At 35.4% G+C, this 27,369-nt stretch overlaps 1 protein-coding gene across 24 annotated transcripts in view; it reads left to right on the forward strand.

Annotated features, from left to right (window-relative positions):
* The window catches only part of HDAC9 (histone deacetylase 9), a 906,973-nt gene that overhangs the window by 554,512 nt on the left and 325,092 nt on the right, over positions 1-27,369 (forward strand). For 22 of the 24 annotated variants that reach the window (XM_023512444.1, XM_023512455.1, XM_023512456.1 and 19 more), the window contains 4 exons: positions 592-714; positions 3,894-4,104; positions 4,573-4,790; positions 22,818-25,453. In XM_023512444.1, the coding sequence (XP_023368212.1) occupies positions 592-714; positions 3,894-4,104; positions 4,573-4,790; positions 22,818-23,132 (867 nt within the window). In that variant the 3' untranslated portion in view covers positions 23,133-25,453. Of the gene's footprint in view, positions 1-591; positions 715-3,893; positions 4,105-4,572; positions 4,791-22,817; positions 25,454-27,369 lie in introns of those variants that run through there. The other 2 variants (XM_012804388.2, XM_003788483.2) reach the window with 1 other exon arrangement.

A 27,369-nucleotide genomic window follows, 5' to 3' on the forward strand; every position in this document is an offset into this window, starting at 1 on the left:
AAAATGTTCACGGTATTTCAGTGTAAATGAAGGCTATTGTGGCATAGGGAACTCATAACATTTTAACATTTACTTTAGTTTCTGAATATGAATGATCTAAAAATACACCACACAGGGTTGTCTATTCATAAATTTTTATATTAAAAAAGATGTGATCACTATGGAAGCCCAATGTGGTAATATTTAATCTAAGATTTTCTTGTGTGGGTTTTCCCATCAGTAAAATGGCATTAAATGAAGATCAGATGAAGATAATGACTGTGGCGGTATTATATACATTTTTTTAATCAATAATACAACAGCAGCATATATACTAATCTGAACTACTCAGTTTGATTGTTGTACTTTACTATTCAATGACAGACATGCTAATTATATTCCACAAAGCCAGAATTTTATAAATAAAGATAGGAGTCCTTCAGATTTTATAACTGTCTGAGGAAGATAACTTGTATTGAATTTTTACAATATAACTCTTGGATACAGAAGTCATAAACATTTAAATCTTTTGTAAAGTTATGATAAAATAACTGAAATATGAGTGTTTTATAGTAAAATTGATAATTTCAGGCTCTCTCTTTTTTTGAACAGCAAATGGTTTCACAGCAACGCATTCTAATTCATGAAGATTCCATGAACCTGCTAAGTCTTTATACCTCTCCTTCTTTGCCCAACATTACCTTGGGGCTTCCAGCAGTGTCATCCCAGCTCAATGTAAGTCATCGTGCAGCATCAGCCTAAACCAGCCCAGGCGATATTTTCACAGGGAGCACTTTTTCATTTCTTATGTATTTAAACTTTAAAAAAAAAGGTGTAGAATCAGCTTTTCCTTCCCTGTTTTCTATTTTATGCATTGTTCAAAGATGTTCAGTTTAATTTCAAATCATAGAATTATATTGGTTTAGATAATCATACATAAAAATAATAACTATCATTTGTATAATGACATATAGCTTTAAAAAGAAAGCCTTCTCCAGATATATTATTTTAGTAGTTCCACACATCTGTCCCGTGAAACAGATTACAGTGCACACATTTTTACAGAAGTAGCAGTGGAGACTTGGAGAGTTTAAAAGCCCAAGATCATAGAGCCAGTAAGTAGCAGACCTGGAACAAAACCCCTGGCAGGGCTGAGAGGTGCAGCTTCTGAAACACAGCAGCGTGTGTTTATAGACCTCATTTCGTGAATCACTTGATTTTAAGAATTTAAGTTACCGACTGTGGTATTGAAGAATACATATGTGGAAAAACTCTCTAAGAACAATTTTAGAGTATTCCCAGCAGATTTAAAGTGAATCAGTTTAAAAGTCCGGACAACCAGAATTGTCTTATTTTAGAGGTAATTGTCATTAGCCAAAGATAGCAGTAATTATTATATTCATATTTCCTGAAATAATATCAACTTTAGTTAATGTAAAAGATTTGTGAGCTTTACCCAGAATAATTCATCTATGAAATGGTAGTAGAAAATTGTATCTCTTCAGAGGTCATGTGACACATTAGGTTTAAAGAGAAATTTATTCTAACTTCTGTCACCAATTTGGCCAATCATTAACATCAAGCCTTTTGCTGAGTCTAGTGTGTCAAATTTCATATATGTTCAATACTATAAAATCATTCAAAGGTATTTTATTGTATCTCCTATCTTCTTATATCCAGTGTTTTTAATAAAGTGTTATTTCATGTGATCCTGTGATCTTAGACCAGTGAGGAGAAAGCAAAACTTGAATGCTGTTTTATATCAAGGGATTGAAAAAGAAAGGCTTGAAAATCCTGAATTCAGCTATGTCCTTGAAAATCCACATGAAGCATTTGTAAATAATTGGTTCTAGTGAGTTTAAAAAAAAAGGAGTTAGGAATGAAACTAGAAATGAATATTAATGAATATCATTTTAAATTATTACATATAAAAATTTATTTTTTCTTCTATTCTAAGTTTTCCTGTCTCTTCTAATGATAAGTAAATTCTAACCTAAAAACTTTTCATGACACATAAATAGGCATTTTATTTTCACTACTTTTTGCATGTTTTAAGCCACTCTTCCATGTTAACTCACACATGGACCACTTTTAATGTGGTCAGAGAAAATTTTTTCCCAGAGGACTAAGTATGAAAGCCAGACCATTTAATATTTCTATGGTAATACAGTTTGGTACCATTGGATGAATAAACCAATGTGGTTTGGATTAAAGTTTCTTTTTTTTTTTTTTGTTTCCATTTTGGTGTGGATGAGGCCATCACAATTAATTTTTCAAGTTTAGCATTGCTTTGGCAAAGGGATCTCTAATATTCCATTTCCCCACTGACTACTAGGAAATTTTAAGGAAAAGAAGCCAGGACATAGAATCACTTCTAGATTAAATATTACATTGACCTGCGCTGTGACTCGGACAAACCATTTAGCTCTTTGTCCTTTAATTTCTCCATCACTGAAAATTGCTTTGCTTCCCTGGTGCACAGCAATTTTGAAAGATGAAACATGAGTTTTGAAAAGAAACATGCCACATAATTTTGAGGTATTAGACTTCTGCTTTTAATACCAAAATGACTACCATTCATTAAATTCTTTGAATAGAATAATTCATTATTGCTATTGATGATATAATTATTATTGCCTTATTACTGTGTTATCATACCTTTCAAGTTCTTAATAGCATTTTTATTTGATATCTTATTTCACTAGTAGTTTAGTGTATAAAATATGTGGAGTGTCATTCTTAATATTTAGAGATTTGAAGATCTGTTATGAATTAATATAAAATATAGCTTTAAATCAAATTCCTACATATTTTATTCCTTCTTTCATTGAGTTATTTTTAAAATTTTATATTAAAAATTAAATATTGGAAACTTCAGCTCTGTGAACTTATTAAAGGACATATAGAGAAAGGATGACTTGTTCCTTTGGTTTACAACTCCAGACTTACAGACCATTTTATCACCAGCTTCTTAATCCTTATGATATGGTTTTTAATTTAACTATTTGAATAAACTTCACTTTTGCAATATATCTTTTACTTAAGAAGTATATTTTAAAATATTTTAGAAATAAACTTTTCACTTACTAAGCCTAAAATTAGCATCAATTTTCATTTTTTATTTACATATTAAAGTTATGTGTTCTCATGGTTTACAACATGATGTGTTGATGTGTGTATACATTGTGGAATGATGTAAGCTAAATATACATGATCATGAGTTATCTCACATGCATTATTTCATGTATCTTTTTTTGTGGTGAGAAAACTTTAAATATACTCTTAGCACTTTTCACTTATACAGTGTATTGTTATTAACTATACTTGTCGTGATGTACAATAGATCCTTTGATTCATTCTTTTTGTCTAAGTAAAATTTTGTATCTAACACCCCTTCTGATATTTAAAAAATAATTTTTAGACAATACAGTAATCCTTTTTTCTTTTTATTAAATCATAGCTGTGTACATTAATGCAGTCATGGGATACAGTGTGCTGGTTTTATATACAATTTGAAATATTTTCACCAAACTGGTTAACAGCCTTCATGGCATTTTCTTAGTTATTGTGTTAAGACATTTATATTCTGCATTTAGAAAGATTCACATGTACCCTTGTAAGATGGACCATAGGTGTGGTCCCACCAATCACCCTCCCACCACGCATCCTCCCCCCTCCCAACTGTGATCCTTCATACTAAATTGCCTCAGTGCTTCAACCATATTTTTATTTTTCCTTTGTTAATTTACTTAGTTTAAAAAAACACACTGTTATCCATCTAGCCGACTCAGCCATTGGGTAAGATGGGGGGTTGTGTTTGGGGAAATTATGGCTTAAGAAACTCATCTAATGACACAGGGACCTAATGACTCACATGGCTGAAAGATTGACATCTTTGTTATTTTTTGAAGCAGGCTTCAAATTCACTCAAAGAAAAGCAGAAGTGTGAGACACAGACGCTCAGGCAAGGCGTTCCTTTACCTGGGCAGTACGGGGGCAGCATCCCAGCATCGTCAAGCCATCCTCATGTTGCTTTAGAGGGAAAACCCAACAGCAGCCACCAGGCTCTCCTGCAGCATTTATTATTGAAAGAACAAATGCGACAGCAGAAGCTTCTTGTAGCTGGTAATTAATAATGGCGCAACTTGCAAGTCATTTAAAGGCTTTTATTATCAATGATCCAATGTAATGTCTCTTTTACTCAAGACTAATAAATTTAAAGATTTACAGTGCCATGCAGGGTTTTCTTGACACCTGGTACTGTGGGAAAGGCTATTATCTATATTTATTCCTCCAGCTCTGTTGGAGGGGGAGGCTTGCCTCATTTAACTTTTATTCATACCAGATTAGACTGTGGTGAGTCACACTGTCAGACACGTAGATGTCCAGTGCTTTGGCACGTCAGCCTTTACCCACCCAAGCCTAGCCTTCTTTCGTGCTAGAATGGTAATACAACCATTTTCATATATTTTATCCCATGTCTATTTTCTTTGGCTTCTTGCCTTTTCTTAGAATTAGGAGTGTGCTTGTGTGTTTGACCTATCTGTGTTACACACACACGTGCACACATATCACATATCTATTATTTTTTAGGTGGAGTCTCCTTACATCCGCAATCTCCATTGGCAGCAAAAGAGAGAATTTCACCGGGCATTAGAGGTACCCATAAATTGCCCCGTCACAGACCCCTGAATCGAACCCAGTCTGCACCTTTGCCTCAGAGCACATTGGCTCAGCTGGTCATTCAGCAGCAACACCAGCAATTCTTGGAGAAGCAGAAGCAATACCAGCAGCAGATCCACATGAACAAAGTAAGCCCACAAACCAAGTCAAATCCTCATCACCACTGATTTAGAAATTGGGGAATCTCTTCATTGATATGGGTCTATAGGAGAATGTCGATATGAGCCAGAGCAAAAATATTATGCTCCTAGCATTGCTGTCTGGGCTCACAGACACCATCCCACTATCAGTGTCTTTACTGATACGTAATTCATGACGTTCACAAGTTGTTGGCAACAAAGAAGAGATGATAGATTAGCAAGCTCTTTTGTGATTAACAACCTATCTTAATGCTCAAGCACACATAGGCACAAATGTGTAGTCTTGTTTTTTAGTATTACAGAAAAATTTTGAGGCAGAGTTGGATGCAGTGGATTCACGTGTCAAAAAGCTCGTATATATCTATGTTACATTTGTTTTTTAGTTTTTTCATTTCACAAAGGGTTTGAAGCAGTTTCTGAGAAACTTGTGATATTTTATTTCTGGCAGTCTTACTGAAATGGACAGCAAATGTCTGTATCATACCACATCCTTAGGAGCTCTCCTACTGAGACAACCACAAAGAAACAGTGATTTCAGTATCATGATATCAGATTTACCAGTCAAGCATATTCTATGAATTTGTAAGCAAAATGATATTAATGAACCTATGTGTAGTTTTGCCACTGCTCTCTGCCATGGTAGGTTTACAAAAGCATACTCTTTTCATTCTTGGAAAATTCTTGAAAAATATTAAAGCCCTAGGTATAAAGTTTCTTATACCCTCTCCTTTGTGCTATGTCAGTTACAATTATTTTAAAGGGCAGAAGAGGAATTCTATTGCAAAATGACGTGATGTTCACTGATAAACAGGTAAAGCTTGGCTTAGTAATCAAATACTTTGTTGTAATGTGATATAAAAACAAACAAACAAAAACCAAAATAAACCCTAATCTTTTTAATGGCAAGAGGGAGGCTCATCAGCATGTAATAGCCATGTTGTTAGTGGTGGAGTTGTTCAGCAACACTTCTCTTGACCTCCATTGTAACAAAGTAGAGCCAGGCTCCACCTTTGTCCTAGGTTGCTCTCAGAGATGACCTGTGTATGTGTAGGATCAGGATGTTGGAGGCAGAATGATTGACAGTGACAACTGTCTTTCTGACCTTCTTTCACTGTGCATTGAGGGCACTTTCTGTATCATTAGATGAATCCTACAGCATTTCTCAAAAATTATCACATTATTTTGCATGAAGTTATTTTGTATGAGATCAGTCTTATCAGGGACAATCAATTTCCTTCTCCAATTAATGGGATGATACTCATTGACTTTGATGTGACTCTGCATGTGCTTGTTGTGTTACAGTAGACAAGGCTGGTTTGTTTGTTTAGTGGTCTATCATCACAACTTAAAACCACTAGTTATTCCTGAAAAACTGTCAGTGTCCCTCAAATAATGTGAAATTTATTTGAGAGGGAAGATGAGGAGTCCTACTTTCTGCCTCATAATATTTTGATCTGGAATTAGGTGAACATATATATATATATGTGTGTCTGTGTGTGTGTATGTATGTATATATATTTTCTACTATGTGTAGAATGTATATATATTCTACTACATGTGTGTATGTGTGTGTATATATATTCTACTATGTGTAAATTAGGTGAATTTATCCTTTTGAAATCATGGTCTACCAATGATTTTGATGAATACCTTTAAGAGTATTTTGGAATACAGTTTTTTATGACCTAGAGTTGCCATATGGTATGCTAATGATCAAAATCTTTCTCTTTTAGTATCATGCTAGAGATTTTGACAGGCAGATTCCAACCCTAGTCACATGGATAAAACTAAGATGAAAAGCAAGCATTTGCATTTTAGCCATGAGAATAGCAAATCTTATCAGAGACCTTTTCCCATGTGGAGCTGATTCCTTGGAATCTGTTAAGAATTCTTCCCAAAATTAGAACCAAACCTATACATTGGGGTACATGTTTGTACAGTGGTTTGATTATTAAATCTTGTCTTAATTAGGCAAAATGAAGACCAGAAAACTTCAAAGTACAAAGCTGATCTTTATATGTTAACCTCTCTCAGCTTGGGTGTTTAGATTACTCAAGCAGGTCGCCAGTTGGCTTTTCTCCAAGTATGTATTCCATATGTTTAATCAAGTTGGCATATGCACATTGGGTATCCTGCAGATTTTGAAAATGTTTTACCTGCCCTCAGTTGTCTAAGGGAAGGGAGAAGAATCTTATTAAAAAAAAATATTGAACCTGTGTTTTATTCTGAAGTATTCACAAAATGACTATGAAGAAGAGAATGGCTACTGTTCACCCTTCTCAATAAGGTGTTGAAGACATTTCTTTCATGTTGGGGTCAGGGCCATAACTTAGATGTCAGAAGCTAATAACTTTCTGTATTATGCTAGTCTATTTATATGTGTGTTATTTAACTATTTAGTATACCCTTGTGTCATTTTTCCCCATTACTATAGACAAACCTTGCAATTGATTCCATTCAAAATGGAGCCAAACAGTTGACATCATACAAATGGGGTACTTACTTTTGAGATACTTACAGCAAGAAATGTAGGCACACATGAAGAGGTAGATATGCAAATGACATATTTTAAAATGTTTTTTCCTTCCTTTTTTTTTGCATTTTTTGGGCGGGGCTGGGTTTGAACCCACCACCTCCGGCATATGGGGCCGCCGCCCTACTCCTTTGAGCCATAGGAGTCAGATGTCTTTTCCTTTCATTCTCTCAATTCTTTCTTTTTTGAGGAACTTAGGGAAGAAAGAAAAGGAGTGGAACAAAGAAAATAGTAGATTTATCTCTAAACCTACATGAGATTAAATATGATGTGAAATTTCCTGGTGTGAAATTTTTAATGGTATGTTTGACTTGCTAATAATCTGTAAAAGAAATAGAAGCAAACCTATATTATAAGGAGCTTAGCTGATATAATGATTGACATTAAATTTTCAAGAATTTCTCTAGTTTGTTCTTATTTTAATGTATATACAGGGTGGACATAAAGTTCCTGTGTGATTTAAAATACTCTAACATAGTAAATTGCACACAGACTTTATGTCCACACTGTAAAACGGTCATTCGTGTTCTGTTTAACTATGCAATGTAACTGTTATTAATGTACCACATGCTGTACCTATCTGTTGCATGACACTTCAGTGACGTTTACATGGGATATGTGTATGTCCTGAGATTATTTACCTCATATGTAGTAAGTATCAGAGGCTTGACAGAAATATCTGTGGAATGGGCCTATATAGTGTTTTTATAGTTTTATCTGCCGGTAAATAATGGCAGCACAGTAGAAGAAACCTTGTCGAATGATTATCTTTGCTTATGAGTTTGAATATTCTATATTTCATGGAGAGTGTTTCTAAAAGTTTAATCATAAGAGAATCACGGAACAAACAATCATTTGTTCTTTTGTTTTATGAGAAATTAGAAATACATTAAACAACTTATATTGTTAATAGGTGGTTAATTTGTGCACTGTTCACTTTCATTTTTGTACATCTTTTCAAAAAATAGAGTTTCTTCATGCTAGCATCAAAATAAAACTGTTGCTTTTGCCAATATAGTTTTTCATGTTGGAGAAAAAAAGAGTTTCTAAAATAGAATTTTGCCCCAAATTAAAAATAGCAAACAAAAATTGTTAGTATATTAGTGTTTTTTCTCCTGAGCCCATTTCTAATTTAAATATTGCCATAGGGTTTTTTTTCCTGATAAAATGAAAAAAATGCTTGATTAAAACAAGACACCACAGCTACTTAGACATAGTGATAGTTATAGATACAGGATAGACACAGTGGATAGTTCTAAAAAATTAAAGGGTAAATCTCTGGTCACAACACTGTTTGAATGATACACACAAAATTTTCAAAGTATTTTCAGGAATTTTTGTTATGAAATAATTTAACATAGATTTTGGCCAACCCCCATCCCCATGACAGCATTATTTTTTGAATTATTTCTCTGTTACAGAATTAATAGGATAGCCTGATTAATGCCTAACAGTTCCTGTTTTAACTAGAATTTTAATAGCTTTTGTAATATCTATATTTGTCATCTTCATTTCATGAAATCTGTAAAAGCAGAAATTTTAAGAAAATTCTTTCTTTGTTTAGTGTACATCAGGGGTCCTTAAACTTTTAAACAAGGGGCCAGTTCACTGTCCCTGAGACCACTGAAGGGCCGGACTGCAGGCCCCGGGATGAGTCGGCTGCTAAGCAGGACAGGCAGCGGCGGCAAAAACACCCAGTGGGCCGGATAAATGTCCTAGGCGGGCCGCATGTGGCCCGCAGGCTGAAATTTCAGGACACCTGGTGTACATATTTAAGTGAAATATTAATCTTTGCAAGTATCCATTCAATAAATCATTGAATTCTTACTTTGCAAAGACACCATTTTAGGCATGAAGAAAACAACATTCAGTTGGAGCTTAGTGTGAGGAACAGGAGAATGAATTAGTCAAGCAAGCAGTAATAAAATGTGTTAAGTGTTAGGATAGGGAAGATCAGGAAGGAGATTAATTTAGTTAAGGAAATAAAACTTGATTTTAGTTCCTAAGTTTTCTCTTCCCTCTCTCCTTCCTTCCTTCCTTTGTCTTTTTCTCTTTCTTTCCTTCTCTTTCCCTCTTTCTTTCTATTTTTTTTCTCTTTCTTTGCTTCCTTTGTATATGCTCTGTGATAAATATATTGTACATTTCCATGATTGGATATCAGCCAATATTTTTTAAAAAACATATAAATCATAAGATGATAATCTTATATACATCAAGGTTCAGTCCACATATAAGTGATTATATATTTATTACTATGATACTTAGGCATTTTGATGTGAGTGCTATTTTATCACACTAAAAATATACCTGACAAGACCAGTAAATGGGAGGCCCAGCAGACATCCTGTGTTGTCCTTATTAAAACAGATAGATGTTATGTTCTAACAAGCAAGGCATGAAAATTATTATGCTCCAATGCTGAATTCAATCTCAGCAAATGGGGAGCTTTCATTAGTTTTGAAAGAAAATTTGACCCTTTTGAGTAGTATCTGTTTTATTTCCCCTTTTTACAATTTTTTTTTAACATTCCCTCTTTCCACCTGTACATTAACCCCGGAGAGTTTAGTCTTTCATGCCTTTGGTCACATACAAACAGCGCATCTAAGTGTGCTTGTGTGTTAATATTTTTCCTTATAAGTGTCCCTGAAGGCAGTTTTAATATAGAATTATTTAGTGAACTATGAAAAATAATATGCATTTTCCTAATGAGATTAATTTGAGGAACAACAATTCTTTAGGCATATATGTTCCAAAACGTTTACACTCTTTGATGTCATACTTCATATTCTCAAACAAGAAAACCCTTTCTAATAGCTTTATTCTAATGAATATAATTAAATCCATAGCTTTTTACAGGCAGATTAACATTTTAAAGATAACCAGATAAGCACCTTTACCAATCTGAGCTTTGCTGCACCTGTTCCTCCTAGTAGACCAGGGCACCCTTTCCTCCCCTTCTTTTAGGCACCGTGCACCTTTCCGACAGCTTCTCAGAGGCACCTGAGGTTTGGGTCTTTTGTAATACCCGCTCTCTTACATATGAAAGATTTATTATGAGCTAGATTCTCTGCCAGAATTCTTATGTATATTATCCCTTCAACCTTATCAACTCATTTTTTTAATTTGAAGTATGTTAATTTTACAAGGCTTAGTAGGTAGAACAAGGTAACAGAGCCAGTACAGAGCTGGAATTCCAATGCAGGTTTTATGGGACAGAAGCCTGTCCTTACCCACCTATGCTTGTGATTTCAGTCTTGTTCTTATCATGAAGCAGATATATGGTTGTCCTGATTTTAGTTTGCCCCAAGTAGGAAATTCACAATTAAAAGAAAGGCAAACAAATAAGCACACACAGAAAGATCATCTTCCTTTCCTTTTGTGTTGGTTTGGATTTGCCAGAATGAAGAAATCCCTCTTCCCAGCTGTGCTTCCCAACTTCCCATGCTTTGCCCTCCTTCCACTTACTTGGCAGCCTCTGCACGTGGACCTGACATTGGGGCAGTCAGACATCCTGCTGGATGATGAGGCCTTCCTTGGTGCTGTGTAAATGCAGCACCGAGCCCCACAGGCCACATTTCATTCCTTCCCCGCATGTTGTCACATTGCCATTTTTTTTAGATTGAACAAACACCTCACGGGAGTTCTGAGCAGGCCTGAAGCTGGAAGTGTACTGACTTCATCAGGTCCAACTGAAATGCAAATGTTGGCATCTCATCTATGGGTGGTTGGAAACATGCTTTGTTTTAAGTTTTGAAAAATGGATGAGTAGAAACTTGAACTGGGCTTTCATTTGGGAAAGTAGGCATTACTGTTGTCAAGTTTAATTTCTCTCCATCCATTTGACAGCTTGTTTTCATGCAGAGTCTTTTAATCAAAAATTTAGGATTACATTTTGCCCATTACGTGGATAATATGTCCCAAAACTTCAGCAAGCATTGAAAGGCAGTCTTAATTTTATAACAGTAAAAAGCCTCCTAGATTATTTATCTATCTATAGAAGTTTATAAAAGAAACTTTGACATTACTCTTAAATAGATGCTATTTCAACATGATTAGCCCAATGTAAATAGATCTTGTAGGTATATCGTGAGCTTCTAAAGGTCCACTTATACAATACCATCTTACATCATCACAAAGAATTCATATAGAAGTTTCAGTATATAATTACAAGTTGATGGTTTATAATATACAGAAAATGGCTTGTTGCTTTATTATTAAATGTGATGAAATCCTGTGTTTGGAAAAGAAACTAAATGACCATTTCAGTGAATTAATGTGCAGCATTCATAAACATTCCCAGTGCTGCTTTCATAACTTGGAGACCAAGGGAAGAGACCTAGACCCTTTCTTTTCACTCTGCACTGTTAATCTACTCAGAGACGCTTTCATGCAATGAGAAAAACAACAGTTAAACATGACTATGAGGTAAGAAAATAGGGGAAAGAAAAATATCTGGGGAATTAAACCATGCGAGTGGTTTGACTGATGTTAATTCCAACCAGTTCAAAGGGAGAGGGAAACTCAATAATTTGGTTGTTTCCAAACCTTGACAAATAGTTTCATGTGACAGAATGAAATAATTAAGTCTTGCTAAGGAATTTTTAATATAGCTAAGTGATATGTGGACAGGAAAATCAGCATGTAGCAGTCTCGGTGTTACGTGTTTTGGTAGCTTGCAAGTCCTTGGTTTTAGTTCCTCTTTTTTTGTATCTTTAAGGTCTTACCTTAAATGCTTATGGGGATTATACTGTCCCTAAAATGTCATCTGGTCCTGAGTATTCCCCTTCCTTCAGGCAGAATTGCATCCACAGTTACGCTTTCATATCTTAAATGGACTGAAAATTTCTTGCTGTTAACTTAGTTGTATCAACCAGCAATAAAAAGTCACTTGTCCAAAATAAATTTCCAGCGTCAAGTAATTGAGGATAGTCCACAAAGATTTTTCTATTCACAGCATTGTGTTGCACACTGGAAATGGAAATAAAGAAGCATGTTCTTTGAATGACAGACAGACCTGAACACGGATAATTATAATCAAAGTTGGTTCTATGTTACACATAACCTATATGACTTTCAAAATCCAGAATTCTTGGCAGCCTTTTCAAGAGAAGTTTCTGAGCACTTGGCACAATGATCTCTTAGGTTTGTGACTTTGGTCTTGATAGTCAAACTTTTTGTCTAGTAATTCTCTAATCAGCAATTGTATAGGTTTATAGTAGGATTCCATGAGAGAATGCATAGTAAACACTGCTAAACATCATGGTAAGCGCTACTAAAATTTAACACTGTATTTATATTTTACATAACATTATAGTTCTGTGTTCCTCATTTTGTTAATATAAATGGTTATCTGGAAGTGACAGAATATTTCCAAGATAAATATTTCCCACTTGTCTCAATATTGCATCAGCCACTTTGTTGTAACCAAACCATCAAACTTTGTTCCAGCTTTCTCCTGTGTCTCTGTATTCATCATGATCTGACCTTGTTTTCTCTTTGGAACAATAGCATAGTTAGTAATAGAGTCTTTTATTGGTCTTTTATTAGAGTATAATCTATTCACAGTGAAATTTATTCTTTTTGCTGTAAAGTTCAATGAATTGTGACAAATGAATATTGTAGTATAATTACCACAATCAAGATATAGAATACTTTCCTTAACCTCCAAAATTTCCTTGGATTGCCCCTCTGTAGTCACTTTCTACCTGTATCCCCAATCCCAGGCACAGTGGTTGAATTTTTTACCATTAAGAAACATAAAACAAATCATTTTTTCATTGTGCCTCTATTTTCTACCCCAAAGAGCAAAGGAAGAAGAAACATTGATGAAAAACTGAAATGTCAACTGAAGTATGGGGAGATGGTTATTTTAACAGCATCTTAACTCTAAATGATCTAAACCATTCCATGTTCAGGGCGGAGCCTGTGGCTCAGTGGGTAGGGTGCCGGCCCCATATACCGAGGGTGGTGGGTTCAACCTAGCCCTGGCCAAACTGCAAGCAAAAAATAGCCGGGCGTTGTGGTGGTTGCCTATAGTCCCAGCTACTCAGGAGGCTAAGGCAAGAGCATCTAATTGCCTAAGCCCAGGAGTTGGAGGTTGCTATGAGCTGTGTGATGCTACCACACTCTACCGTGGGCGATAAAGTGAAACTCTGTCTCTACAAAAAAAAAAAAGCATAAACTGTTCCATGTTCAAACAAGAAGGCACTTCTGGGATTTTTTTCAGATGGTCATATGCTAGAAATTTATAGCCTGGACCCCATTTCAGGGACTAATGTCTTTGGCCTGCCTGATGTGCTTGATGTCTTAAAAAGCATCCAAATTCTTGGTCAATCCTGAAAAATGGAAAAAATTCAAACAAAAAGTCTGTATTTCTAGTATTCCCTGCCTACACTGGGCCCACATTTCCATAATTATTATCTGGGTTTACTCTTGGTTGCCCATTTTAAATGGGTCTTAGACTGCTCTTGACTTTGCCAATGCAAGGAATTGGTCAGCAGGGAAGAGAGGGAGATGTTTATGAGCTAAGTGATTCATTGACTTTGAGATCGTATCTATTGTGAGGCCTACTCCCAAACCAGCAAAGATTAGAAAAGAAAATAAAAGTGGCTTTTTTGTTGTGCCTCTATTTTCTACCCTAAAAAGCAAAGGAAAAACAAATCTTGGGAAGAAAGCACACTATCAACTGAACATCGTAAAAAAGATCATGGGGCGGAGGAAATCCTCTTATGTAATATGTATAAAAGGACATAAAACGACACGATGCTGTAAAAAAAGGGAAAAGCAGCTGATTTGTGTTCTAGTTTAGAAAACCACCCAAGAATTCTTGCTACACATTCTTGGTGAGGATTGTTATGTTCTAAAAATTCCATCTTCCTGTTTCTGCTTTTACCTACCTAAATCCAATCTTCTATAGCAGCCAGAGTGATCATTTCCAAACACAAATCTAATCGTGTTGTGGTCTTGCTTAGAATTCCCAGTTGCACCATATTGTTTGTAAGATAAAATCCAAAGCCTTTACTTTGGTCTGCAAGTCGTGGTGATCTGATTCTCGCCCTTCCTTCCTTCCTCCTGTGTTCTCTTCTCTCACTCTCTGAGCTCCAACCACACTGGCTCCCTCCTCTGTCTTTGGGGAATCTCGTTCCAGTTCTATAGGGAAGATCAATCTCCAATTCTTCTCGTGGTTCAGTCTGGTTATTGGGGTCTGTTTCGCTTCAAACTTCACCTCTTCAGAGGGACCTTTATTGCCTGACCAAACAAAAGTACAGTAAACACAAATACTTTCCACCCACGAGTCCCCATCACAGATTCCTTTATTCAGTTGCTTATTCCAGTATCCTCCTATTCTGTTCTACGATCTTGCTTCTTTGACCACCGTCTTCCCAGGGCATGGTATACACTAAATGCTTAATAAAAACTTGTTGAAAGGGTGAAAAAGGGATAGGCACTTTTCTCAAATTAGTTGGAAGGAAATGTTCTATCCCCTTTACCAGAAGGAAACACTTACTCAACATTGAAATATTAGGGACATTTGGAAGCCAGGAAAAGGATATTTTAATTATAGGCATTGTTTTGTATAATTATTTATAGTCAAAAGATAAAGTTATATTTATTAAAAATTTACTTGGTCTTTAGGTAAATTTAATACTTCTTCAATATTAGCTAGAAAGTGATGTTTTTCACTTCTTTTTCAATTTATATAAATAATTACCCGATATTCTAAAAACCTTTCTTCTCTTTCTATTTAATTTTGGTTCTTCTGATTATTTCCCTAAAATGCACAGAAGTAAAATGACAGAGTATTTTGGCTTGAGGCCGGAGTTCTTCTCTAAGTAGACCTCTCGATTTGAATGCCCTCCAAGCTCTGCATGTTGTTTGTGAGAACAGTTGGTACATACCTAGTCTATTTATGAATTGAGACAGAATTTTATCATTATTTTTAAATCTAGTTTCCTTGGAGTGTAAGGGAAAGGTTTTATTTTCCAACAGAAGAATATTATATTTATTTAAAAGGACAAAAACCAAAGGTGGGGGGGAAACTTGTGCTGTTGCCATTACCCAAGTAAAATCTCTTTTTAAAATTTGAGGTAAATTAAGAAAGTGATGAGTTATGTTGAAGGTCATTTTGCGTAGTAATCACATTCAAACGCTTGCACTTCATGGTTTATTCCCAGGGTCAGAAAATCAAATGTCTTTCAGACAGAGATTTACATGTTATATAGTCCTGTTCTTAATGTTGATATTTCATATCTGAAGATATTTGGGGGGACATGAATTTCTGCAGGAGAAGTTAAAATTATAAAATGTTATTGACATCTTATTTAAAAGCATTTATGCTTATATTGACTTGTAGATTTGTATCTGACAGTGTAACTTATGCAGAGACAAGTTGAATGTGCTACTGTGTAAAGACTGGCCATGCAACTAGTAACACCATTACATTTCATGAATTTTACATCATAGGACATAAGATGTTTAACATGGAATATAAGACACAGGCATTATGGATTTTCTATACTGATGACCCTAGCAAGAATTGATAAAAAATGAAGAGTGTAGTTGTAACACTTAAAGACATTAAAAATGTGGATAAATTCCCAGGCTATCTGGTCTACACAGTATCTGTATGAGTGTATATAAGTGCACATGAGTTACAAACCCAGAATGGTCATAGTCAGCCTTACGGCATGCTTAGGGTTTCATGCAGTTGCTGTATGGGTAGCCCGGAGAATACAGAGACACACTGACAGATGAGTGAGAGGGCAGATAAAAGGCAAGGAGAAGCTGTGCAGCCGCCACATCTTCATCTCAGCTGGGTTCCCCACCGACGGAACTCACCTGGCATCACATGAATGGCACGCGGTATGTGTTACAGCTGCGGCTTCTGCAAAGATTCACACAGGCTTGCGCGTTTGTCTGTCACACAGATGTTTCATCTGTTTTCTAGCCAGCAAGGCAACAGCTCGACTTTGCTGGGGGATCACCTCCAGATGTCCAACTAAAGATAGACCCTGCTATCCCACTGAGAGTAAGCAGGCGTCTCCTCACTACATCTGGGGCCACTCAGGGGCAGTACAAATTAGAAAAGGGTTGGCCCATACCATCTTTGTACAGTCGTATTTATAGTTGAGAAATACATGGAGAACAATGTAATCTGAATACTTACTTTCCTTGTAAACAGTCAGAAACTTGCAAATAGCACCAAGTAGTGTGTTTTTAAAACAGGAAATAAGCTAAACTTGACAGGTATTATTTTTCTGTGACTTTTGTGTAGAAATTTTTCTTGCTGATGTTAATTGCGAATTTTTCCCCTCTGACAAGTTTGACCATTCAAGCAAAAACAGCCTTAGTCAAATGCCTAAAATAAAATAAGTATAGATGAACTCCCTTTATGCATATATATTTTCAAAACTGGCTCTAGGATGTCCCATTTATTGCTTTTGTATTTTGTGAATCTTTGCAAAAGGTACATTTTATTCCTGAGAAAATGAAAAAGTGGTAAGTTACTGGTCACATAGACGTTGACTTAGCTTTGTCACTCAGCAGGAAAAGTGTCAAAGCATCATCATTACACATGAATAATTAAGTTCTCAGATATTTATGGAGCTGTGACGAGGTGTCATGCAGTGTGTCAACTACTGGGACATAAAGTGATGGAAAACATTGAGCCTCTATTCTCATGAATTTATTTTATAATGAGGAAGATAAACAATCATTACTATAAACAAAAATAATATAATAACAGGCAGTAATAAGGACTATACAGAAAATAAATCAATGAAATCGTAATAGAGGTAAAATCTGATAAGACTGAGCCAGTCAGGCATATAAAGACTTCGGGAAGTGAAGAGAGCATAGCACACACTTAGGCCCATGGGAGAACAAGCATGGCGTGTTCATGCTCACAGGACAGCCAGGGGTCAGTGTACGTGTAACCGTCATACCTGAACAAAAAAAGACAGGGTGCTAAGCAAGGTCAGAGGGGCAGGGGGTGCCAGGTTGTAGAAAGTCTGTGGACTGTGATAAGAGGTTTGGGTTTTATTATAAGCATGATAGGAAGCCATTGAAGCATTGTGAGCAAAGAATCAATGTTACCTAAACTATATTTCAAAAAGAATTATTAGAGCTACTGTAAGAGAATTCAGTGTTGAGCGCCAAGAGAGCAAGCAGGAAGCCCAAACCTTAGTGCTCTTTGGGTAGTTTAGGGAGAAAAATGATAATGTTTAGGACCACAGTGGTACCAGTGGGAATGGAGGAACACATACAGATAAAGACTGTCCTGTAGCAGGGAGTTGCTAGACCTGATAATAGCTTAAATGGGAAAAAAATGATGAATAGAAAAATAAGGATAAACCCTAAATATTTTCCTCATGTAGTTGGGTAATGGTGTTTACTCAAATGAGAAAGATTGGGTATACAGTTAGGCGGGATGGGGACAAAGGTTATCTTTGAACTATTTAAAGTTTATGATGCCCATCTAAGCAAAGTAGTTAAGTAAGCAGCTAAATATGCAAGTCTGGAGCTCAGGGGAGAGATTGGAATTATTGATACTAGTTCACTTGTCGTTAGAACATAGCTGTTTCAGAGGAAAATGCAGAGAAGGGTTTTTCTTTTTTAATCACAAATTCACATTTTGCAATCTTGGCTTCATGAGAGCATAAGATTCCTTTTTAAAAAAATAATTGTGTTAATAATGTTACTAGAAATTTTTCAATGCCCCCATTTTATATCTATTTGATTTCCACTCATAAGTTACTATTTTATATCAAGAAATGTTTATTTTACAAACCATTTAGGGATTCTGCCCTTGGAAAAAGATCATTTCACCATTTGGCCTTCTTGCCAAGGGATCACAACTTTATTCATGCTAGCTTTTCTCTATTCTGTGTTTCCTTTAGTAAGTACATCAGATGCCGAAGTGAAGCCAAGGATGCTGACTGGCACAAATCACACTGTTTCTGTATCACAGGCTGAGAATCATCATAGACGCTTGTATCTGTGTCAGTGAGGTTGTAAATACTGCATTTGATTCATGGTCTAAACTATATGATTTCTGGATATTTCACTGACCTCAGAAATACATTCAGAAATCAGATTTCAGAGCATTTCTGTTAAAATGTGCATATGATATATCCTCTGAATACTCAGGGTTTTGTTAGTATTTGTTAGATTTCCTTTGGCTTGCTACCTGTGGGAAATTTTGTTCTAGTAAAATAACACTAGCAAAATCTTCAGCTATGATGGTAATATCAGCCTTTTCCTTTAAAAGATGCTGTGAGGTTTGTCTTACTTTTCTTTCTAAAAGGTTTCACCTTCATTGCCACCAATTAATATCTTTGTTAACTGGCATCGTTGCAGTAATTGACCTTAACAAGAGAGATTTTGGTCAAATAGTATGGATGATAGTTTAGTTGAGTTGACATCGATTCTAAAAAGAATGGGAAAAAAAGAAATGGAGACAGATAACACTCAAGGTGTTTTATGGTGGAGGGAGTTCTGTAATGATGGGGCAGGGCAGAAAGTCAAGGGAAGTTTTATGCAGATGGATGACATTGCTGAAAGTGCACAAATAGGCCAGCAGAGAGGGGAAATGTATAAAGGACATAGCAGGTGGTATGTAGGGCACAGGGTTGACCAAGATAGGCATGCAGACATTCTTTATAAGAGCAGGAAGGGTGGATGGGACAACATGGTAAAAGTGGTGGTTTCAGATGCTAGGTTTCTCTTCCGATGCTTCTATTTTCTCATTGAATAGCAACAACTTTGGCAGTGAGTAAAGAAAGGATTGGGTGTGTTAGAGGTTTGCAGAAAGAGAAGGTAGCATGAAATAGTCATTAAAAGGATGAGAGTGAATTAGAGAAATGGGGGTAGCATTGCTAGGCAGCACTGGGGACTCCTTGGAGGGTGTGGTCGTAAATTGAAAAAAAAATACTCAGCCTTATTGTAATTTGCTTGTCTGTTTTCTAATTCATTCAGTTGTTGGGGTTTGGCAGAGATTCAATGTTAACCAAGGTTGGAAGTCTTACTTGTCCTGTGGAATCCATAGTGTAATGGGCAGGAAAGTTGAAGATAATATAAATTAGTGAGTTTTAAACATGCAGTGTGGAACCTAGTGAAGTAGGAGGGAAGTGAGCAAATGAGGGGGCACAGCGGGCAGTCAGAATGCAGAATGGGGCATGGATGACTCACTAAGAGTTGAAGAATGCTTGGTGTCAGAATTCTCTGAGAATGAGCCAGAAGAAAGGAATGATATTTGAAATTGAGATTTAGGTGAGTGTATGGATACTAACAAAGACCAACTCCCTGGTAAGATCACAATGTTGGGAGCTATGGTAGAAGGGGAGGCCAGGACACTGAGAGACCATATTGGAGCTAGGAACAGGAAGGAAGAGAACAGCAGTAGGAAAAAAAAATCCTTTTAATTAATTGAGTGCCATTTGTAGCCTCCTCCTGGTTATGGAACACTCCCTACAGTGTCAGACATCCAGAAGCTGGCTAAGGTTCTCAGTCACCCTGCAGTAGGCAGGGACTTCCAACGTGGCATTTCCCAGACACTGGCCACGTGCCCTCTGGCTGACCTTTCATGAGTGGCCCTTGGTTCCTACCCTATGGTCACTCATCCCATATAGTTTCTTCTGTTATCTTTAAGAAGCTGTTATTGGCAGGATCTTTTAAACACCTCTCTGAGGCATCTGCTTGACTCACAAGTGTGCCAGGTATACGAGAGCTAATGAACAGACTCCCATTAGCTTTTCCAGCTATACTGTGGTTGTGAGGGGGTAGGGGAGCATCTGCTTAAAAGGTACTTGTCAACCATCTTCTCATAGATAGTTTCTTTGGGAGTCACTTGCAGTCTTTTATACCTGGCTAATATCTCTATTCACATAAATCCCTTCTCCCCATAAGATCCTCTAGCCTTCTTTTGTATGAGGTCTGTGAGGAGGTCTGTGAAGGTCAAGGTCACAGAACTGACTGATACTGTCTCTCTCTCTCTCTGAATAATGAATGGATATTTGCTACTGTCCTTATTCCTGCTGTCCCAGCCCAAACTGGGACTTTTTCTTTAAAACATTGCTGTTTTTCTATGTTTTTACATGTTCTTTAACAGCCAATTAAATGGGATCCTACCATTATGTATTCAAAATTCAAGACTGTTGTAGTGTCTCTTTTCCCCAGAATCTCAGCAATGTGGAAACTACTGTGTATTTAAGACATAAAGGACCGATTCATGTTCAGAAATGGGACAAAAGTCCTGCAAATAGTTTCCTAAAAAGTACTTAGAGGCATTTAAAGCATTATGAGATGAATGATTGCCCAGGAACAGAAGATGTTAGGTTGATGAAATTAAATTTGCTTTCTTCATTTTCATATGCATTTTAACTGGTGTAAGTTATCTCACCTTAATCATATTTGACTTAGGTTTGGTGATATTTATGTGTTCATATATATGACTTATCCAAATTTATATTTCTCTAGATTAGTGTCTTTCAACCCTTTTTATCTCATGGCACACTTCAGCCTATGGTTAAAGGCACACGAATTATTTTGATCAAAAAAACAATAAAAAAAAAATTTACTGTTCTTTGAACGTCTTTTGAAAATAATTAATGATCTTTAAAATTTTTTGTGGCACACCTAAGATTCTCTCAAGGCATGTGGCGCCACACACCAGTTGAAAAACACTGCTCTAGATTCATATTCTCCACTCAAAAATATAAATATTGCCACTTTTTAACATCAACTTTCAGCCTTTTCCACTCGTTCTCAAACTCTGCTAGTCTTTGACTGACTCGGGTGCACTGGGCTTCTTTTCCAGTTCAAGGTTCCCACACTCTCTGCCAGAAATGCTCCCCAACTTTTATTTGCACCCCCACCTGCTTCCCCTCACACCAGTAACTGACTCCTTTCCATCCTTCCTCGTCACGCACCAGCCACATAGGAAACCTCCCAGCAAAACTCCCTGAACAATCTCTGTTCCCACTATTGTGCCAACCAGACGTGCCTTTCTAACACCTGTGTTTCATCCTTTAAGCATTTGTCACACTTGAAAATGAAGTAAGTGTATTAATCCATTTGACATCTTTTTATGATACCAACTATAAGCTCCGTGAGGGCAGAGGAAGGAGTGTTTTCCTAATGTTTAATGTGATATCTTGAACATAGTTTGTACTTAATAAGTATTTGTTGAATGAATGATTGAACACTCCTCAAAAAAGTCAACTTACAGTGAACATGAAGGGCTTCTGTAGTGTCCTCAGGGCCAGTTGAGTCTGTGTGGACTGAGGAAAGTCTATGAGCCTAAAGAGGTCAAGGTGCCCCTCAAAGTCTGAGTACTTGGTCACACTTTAAAACATGTTTACTTTAAAAACCCAGTTAGACGTGAATAAGTATGAACTTGAATTTTATGTAGAAAAATCTGTATTCACGGTTTTAGTGATGGCATGCTGAGTGTGCTGCTAGTTACAATAATGGGCGTGTTGCTTATGTAGGCACTGACTTAGCAGAAAACCCTAGCCACTTTTGAAAAGACAGTTCAGAATCTAGAGGATCATTCAATAGGGCCATTGTGAAAATAAAACAAAAGGCCTATGTGAGACAAGATCATATTGACACTTTTTGCCCCATTATTGAGATTTTTTTGCTATTGTTGAAGTTAGGTATATTGACGATTATTTCTTTAAATCATGGAGCTGTTAATTCATATGCTTCTGAAAGTTAAATTCAATTTAATTTATAAAATAAAAAATCTAAATAATTTTAAAATTAAAAAATGATTCCCCATTTCCTATTATTTAATTTATGTTTGGGTCCATTCTTAAAACACTTCTGTATTGTTAAAATTTTTTTACAATTCTGCACCTGATATTTTGAAGTTCAAATTTCTAAATGAATATTTCTTAGTCTTATAAATATGTATAAGAAGCTGCTTTGTGCTTTATCATTTGACTGTAATTTCACTATGTAGGTGCAGGAAAATTAGACAGACAGGAAGGACTATTAGGATTTGTGTTTCTGGCATTTATAGTATTTAATATTTGTTGAAAAATGAGATTGAAAGGTTTTTTTATTGCTTCCTTTTCTCTTTGGAAATAAGTAATATTTTGAGGTTCCTTGGGATTAACTTGATTCAGTAAAACCTACCCTTTTGAAAGTTTCAAAGTTTCCATGAATGAAGTTTATTTACCTTTTTCTCCATCATTTTTTTAACTACATTAAAGAGTGATCCACTAAAACAAAAGGAAATGCCCCATGCCCTCAAACCATATTTACCACACCAATTGAATATAGAAATGATGGGACTGCTTCAGATTTAGAATTATTACTGAGGAAGTTTTTTGCACACAAATTCATTTTGAAATTAATGTTCAGTGATTAGAAATTGGAGGGTATTGATGTCGAGTTACTAGAAATCAAAGTATAATTTGCTTTTCTGTTGTCTCCAAGAACTATTGAATGTTGAACCGCTGAACACTCTCTTCTAGCTGCTTTCGAAATCTATTGAACAACTGAAGCAACCGGGCAGTCACCTTGAGGAAGCAGAAGAAGAGCTTCAAGGGGACCAGGCAATGCAGGAAGACAGAGCGCCCTCTAGTGGCAACAGCACTAGGAGCGACAGCAGTGCTTGTGTGGATGACACAGTGGGACAAGTTGGGGCTGTGAAAGTCAAGGAGGAACCAGTGGACAGTGATGAAGATGCTCAGATCCAGGAAATGGAATCTGGGGAGCAGGCTGCTTTTATGCAACAGGTAATAGGCAAAGATTTAGCTCCAGGATTTGTAATTAAAGTCATTATCTGAAAATGAAATGCATTGCAAGTTTTGATAAATGGATATAATTTCCTATCAGTTTCTATCTCTGGATGATTTGATTTCCGTGTTTAAGGATTCTAACTGATGCAGATATATGTATATATCTATACAGAGATTCCTCTATATATTGATCTCTATATAGATATCAATGTTTCCTTGAAAATCCACTGGTAAGGAAATACCTGTTACACTAAAGTTATAGTACATGATGTCCGCATAATTAATAGGCTTCAAATTCATCCAAAGCCTACTATACCAATTATTTCTAAAGAAAATGGACTCACTTTTATTTTTAGTTTATGTGTTGAGATCCGTGACTGCTGGAAATTGCCTCCCAGTCTGATCAATGACGCCTCTATTAGTTTTGGATTTTTTTGAACATGTAGAATTCAGTTTTCACATCACTGTACATAATGTATTATACTATAGTCTTGAACACTGTTAAAGGTAGTCTGCCCCTTCCTCCCTCTCTCTCTTTTGTTAATTTGAAATGTTCTGGTTACCATGCCAATAGTCCTAGGTTATTGTGTAGGTTGCAATTGAAACTATTAGGAATACAGGTGGTTTTAAATATATAGATGCAAATTGCACTACTATTTAAAATATTACATTATGTCTCACGTAGCACTGCTCATTTTACTTTTTATCTCGTGTAGTTTGATGACATTGTTTTTGACAAAGATCAAATGAAGCAGATGCAAATGTTGGTGAGAATTAATGTGCACCGTTATGGTCCAGTCAGATGCAATATTGTATCTAGAGTTGCAGGAAGCACAGTAACAGTATGATTATTAACTGACACCAAGTCAAAATAAATGTTAAAAGAAAAGGTGTATCATATTTTATATTGTTGCTAGAATCTCTTATATATAATTCCGTAATGATATGGGCATAGACCATACCATTTTGGCAAATAAAAAATTAGGAAAACTAGGCTTGACAAAAGAATTTATTTGTACATAGTGCACCTTCAGAAAGACTATGTCCTTTGATGCTATAAAATACAAACAACTTGGAAGGCCACAGAAGACAATGTTTATTTAAGTCAGTTCTCTGTCAGGTTCCTGCTGTTCTCCTACAGAAAAGTGATTCTGTGAGGCTGAACAGGAAATGCCTTGTGGAAACAGGAAGTCCAAGTGATTCATGTACTGAGGAATGTAGAAAAAAAAAACCTGAGGATAGTGTTTTACTCTTTCTGTTTTTAAAGGGCACTCTATGAATTGATTTATTGTCTAAGAAAATAACACCACAAGTAGGGAAATTGTTACGGAAGCTTTTCACTGGAACATTTCCTTCATATTCCCTTTTGATATGTTTACCTTGTTTTATAGGTTTACTTTTGTTAAGCTAGTTAAAGGTTCATTGTATTAAGACCCCCTTTAATATGGATAATCCAAATTGACCTAGAATCTTTGTGAGGTTTTTTTCTATTAAAATATTTATATTTCTAAATCCAAGGTATTTTAAGGTGTAGTATCCTGTTTCAAAGGAGATATAGCAGTTTTGCCAAATGTAGACATTGTTCAACTGTATGTTATTGGCACGTGTTGTTTACATTTTGCTGTGACATTTAAAAATATTTCTTTAAAAATGTTACTGCTAAAGATACATTATCCTTTTTTAAAAAGTCTCCATTCAAATTAAATTAACATAACTAGAAGTTAGAAAGTTTAAAACTTTTCCATATAATGAAAGTCCTGATAATTTGACAAATAGCTATAATAGGCAACACTCCCTATCACCAACATATTTTGGTTAGTATATTCCTTCATATTAAAATGACTTTTTGTCAGTTGTTTTGCATTAAAAACATGGCATGCCTAAGATAAAATTGTATATTTTTTCCATCTCATAAATATTCATTTTCTTCAAAGTCTTTTTTCAATCTCATAAAAAAAGGGATAGTGCATCTTTTAAAATACATTTTATTTGGGGAGGAACATGTGGCTGAGCAGACTTTTGTATAATATTACTTCAAAGATATGTAATCACAAACAAAAAAAACCCTATTTTTTATAATGTCATTTGAGAGTTTCATCAGTACAGTTGGTGGACGTTAATTGTTTGAATTTGATAGTCTTTGAATTTAATCAAGAAACTACCTGGAACCAGTGAAAAGGAAAGCTGGACTTAAATAACCTTAGAATTAATTGATAAATGTCTCTTTTAAAATCTACTGTATTTATTATAATTTACACCCTTGAAGGTGATCTCTTGTTTTGTGTTGTAAATATATTGTTTGTATGTTTTCCCTTCTTGCCTTCTGTTATAAGTCTCTTCCTTTCTCAAATAAAGTTTTTTTTAAAAGATCCCCTTTCATACATTTGGCTTTGTGTAAATATTTAATTGAATTTGAAGCTCGTACACTAGGTCTCATATATCAAAATATATTGCCATTCTTTGTTGAAACAAAATAAAGATATTTTGAGCAGTTACATCTAATACCATTAAAAATAATAAATCCAACAATAATGACTTTAAACTATTTATATCAGCAATTATCAGATAGCTAACACATGTAAAAATTGTTGCATTTTCCTTTTTCCAGTGTGACCTTTTTCATGATATGTTATCTTTGGTATTTAAATTAAAATGTCAACTTCTAAATATAAAACTTTATATAAATAGATGTCAGTGCCTAACTTTGCTCAACTTAAAAAACTATTTTTAAAAAGTTTGACAGAATCCCTTGAATATAATAAGCAATCAATAAATATTAAAATGAATAATTTTCCAAGTACTATAATAATCGGGTCTATTACAGTGAGATCCTGAAGTACAAGTATAAAGTGACATAAAGTACAAAGTACATAAATATAAAGAGAAAATACTAACTAAATGATGTCCCCTTATATGGTAACAATTACTGTAATACTAGTGGGAAGAACAAGAAGCTTGCCCCAGGTGAAGGGAACTGTACCATACACGTCACGTGGGCCTCAGGTGTACCGTCCTCCTCTTCTGATCTGTTCTAGCAAAACTTACCAGTCAATAATACTTCATAACCCATTACTATATTTGGTTCAATTGATTAAATGTAATTTTTAAATTTCCTTTGATTTACTTAATCTAAACGTCAATAGTTTAGATGAAACGGCAAAAGGGTGACATGATCTTTTTTCCAAAGCAGAATTCCTTAATGCGTTGTAAAAAAAAAAAAATGTTTTTGGACAATAAGTTCAAGTTCCTTTAAGTCACATCAGTATTGCGTGAGAGTGTTAAGAAATCTGGAGCTATAATTGTTGTCTACAACAAAATGGATTATCATTCCAGAATGCCATAAATTTGAGAATTTCATCAGAATTCTGGAAATACCATGAATGCTAGTCATAATTTCCTGAAACTTGTCTTGGATGATAAAATTGCAAGATTAACTTGGTATTCTATTTAAAGTAAGAGTTAGAGGAATTAATTAAATGGTGGTTCATAGTGTATATCTGATTTCTAAAGGGTTATATAAAGTGACTTTTAATAAAAAGCATCAGTCTAAAGTTAGGGAAGTTTCCTTCAGAAAAAAAGCTTTTCCCAAGACTTGGTTTAAAAAAACCATTGGATTTCCTCTTCAGGCAGTGAAAAGTGACCTTCTTTCTAGTGAACGTGGTTATGGAATTGTAGACTGCTTCTATTCATAAACTTGAGAAATAATTGTCTTTTAAGAAATGTTTATATTGTTTCATGCTCCTTTTTTTCTGAAAGATGTTAAAAGGGACTGAGACACTAAACATTTTTTTGAAATCTAATACAGGGTGGCCATAAAGTTTATGTGCAGTTTTAAATTGTATATTTTAAAAAATTTCACATGAACTTCATGGCCACCCTGTACTTAGAAGATACATATGTAGATAGCAACATAGCATTGTTTTTACTTTGGCGTTTCTTTGTGTTTTTTCCAATAACTGAAGCATATAATTGTAAATAACTATAGTAGGTATGGAAGGTGGGTGTGCAACGGAAGGTTTACAGTGATAAATAATTGAGGTCTACAGTCGTAACTAGTTATAGTCAGGGACATGGAGATACAAGGGACAGAGTTTGAGAATCATTCCCTTTGTTACTGATAATTCCTTTATCGTGAGTTTAAGAAGACTGTATAGGAGGGCAAACAAAGAATTTAGACACAAAAGATATGGAGAATCTGACTTCTCAGTCACCCTAGGATCGTATTTTTTTAGACTTAAAAAGTTTTCTGTTCTCATTGGTACATCTCATTTTATAATTTCTTTGA

This window comes from Otolemur garnettii, unplaced genomic scaffold (assembly GCF_000181295.1).
Source record: "Otolemur garnettii isolate 467f Iridium unplaced genomic scaffold, OtoGar3 scaffold00028, whole genome shotgun sequence".
Taxonomy (NCBI): domain Eukaryota; kingdom Metazoa; phylum Chordata; class Mammalia; order Primates; family Galagidae; genus Otolemur; species Otolemur garnettii.